Consider the following 1453-nt stretch of genomic DNA (forward strand, 5'->3'; position numbering starts at 1 on the left):
CCGCCTCACCCCGGCTGGCCCAGCGAGCCCTGACCTGTGGCGCTGGCGTAGACCACGCGGGCCAGGGGCAGCTTGCCCTGCAGGTCCAGGACGGCCTTGCCTATCTTGGTGGAGCTGGCGTTCTTGGCCTTGTGACACTCATCAAACACGATCTGGAGCATGGTCAAGGAGCTCTAGTGGGGCCTGGGCCGCCCACAGGGTGCGCCCTGTCCCTGCGTCCCAGCAGGCCGCCGGCTGTAACTCGGGGCCGAATGCCGGGGCGTGCGAGCCCTCCAGGACCCAGGGTGGGGTGTCCGGCCACGCAGGGTCCTGGTGGCAGGCCAGGCTGCTGGGTGCAGACAGGAAGGACGGTGAGCCCTGACAGGAGGGCAGCCCAGAGCACAGGGCCACCCCCCCACGGCCCCCACGTGGATTCGCTGTAATCAGGAGCCCCAGCCAGGGCGGGGGTGAGGCCTGGGGCAATGCTTGACACCCACAACTGCCTGTGAGCGAGCCCACGGCCGTTCCACTTTACGTGGCACATGAGTGCCCTAGGTGTCTGCAGAAAAGTAGGGCAGCCTGCAGGGACCACACGGGGGGACAGCAGTAAGGGCAGCCTGCAGAGGGCCACACACTGGGGGACAGCAGTAAGGGCAGCCTGCAGAGGGCCACACACGGGGGGCACAGCAGTAAGGGCGCCCTGCAGGGGTACACGGGGGGGCAAGGGAGCAGTAAGGGTGCCCTGCAGGGTACACGGGGGGGTGGACAGCAGTAAGGGCAGCCTGCAGGGACCACACAGGGGGGACAGCAGTAAGGGTGCCCTGCAGAGGGCCACACACAGGAGGGGACAGCAGTAAGGGCGCCCTGCAGGGACCACACAGGGGGGGGACAGCAGTGAGGGCAGCCTGCAGGAACCACACGGGGGGACAGCAGTAAGGGCGCCCTGCAGAGGGCCACACACGGGGGGAGACAGCAGTAAGGGTGCCCTGCAGAGGGCCACACACGGGGGGACAGCAGTAAGGGTGCCCTGCAGGGGTACACGGTGGGGGGACGGGAGCAGTAAGGGCGCCCTGCAGGGGTACACAGGAGGTGGGGACGGGAGCAGTAAGGGCACCCTGCAGGGGTACACAGGGGGTGGGGACGGGAGCAGTAAGGGCGCCCTGCAGGGGTACACAGGAGGTGGGGACGGGAGCAGTAAGGGCACCCTGCAGGGGTACACAGGGGGTGGGGACGGGAGCAGTAAGGGCGCCCTGCAGGGGTACACAGGAGGTGGGGACGGGAGCAGTAAGGGCACCCTGCAGGGGTACACAGGGGGTGGGGACGGGAGCAGTAAGGGCGCCCTGCAGGGGTACACAGGGGGTGGGGACAGGAGCAGTAAGGGCGCCCTGCAGGGGTACACAGGGGGTGGGGACGGGAGCAGTAAGGGCGCCCTGCAGGGGTACACGGGGGGGGGGGCCGGGGGGAGGAAGGGGAC

At 68.9% G+C, this 1453-nt stretch overlaps 1 protein-coding gene across 1 annotated transcript in view; it reads right to left on the bottom strand.

Moving 5' to 3' along the window:
- SBNO2 (strawberry notch homolog 2) overlaps positions 1–1453 on the bottom strand; it is a gene marked incomplete in the record, with an annotated part of 40961 nt that overhangs the window by 12076 nt on the left and 27432 nt on the right. Inside the window, 1 exon segment of the mRNA XM_027769563.1 lies at positions 35–152. Coding sequence (XP_027625364.1) covers positions 35–152 — 118 coding nt within the window.

The sequence above is a fragment of the Tupaia chinensis genome, unplaced genomic scaffold, assembly GCF_000334495.1.
Source record: "Tupaia chinensis unplaced genomic scaffold, TupChi_1.0 Scaffold149964_1, whole genome shotgun sequence".
Taxonomy (NCBI): domain Eukaryota; kingdom Metazoa; phylum Chordata; class Mammalia; order Scandentia; family Tupaiidae; genus Tupaia; species Tupaia belangeri.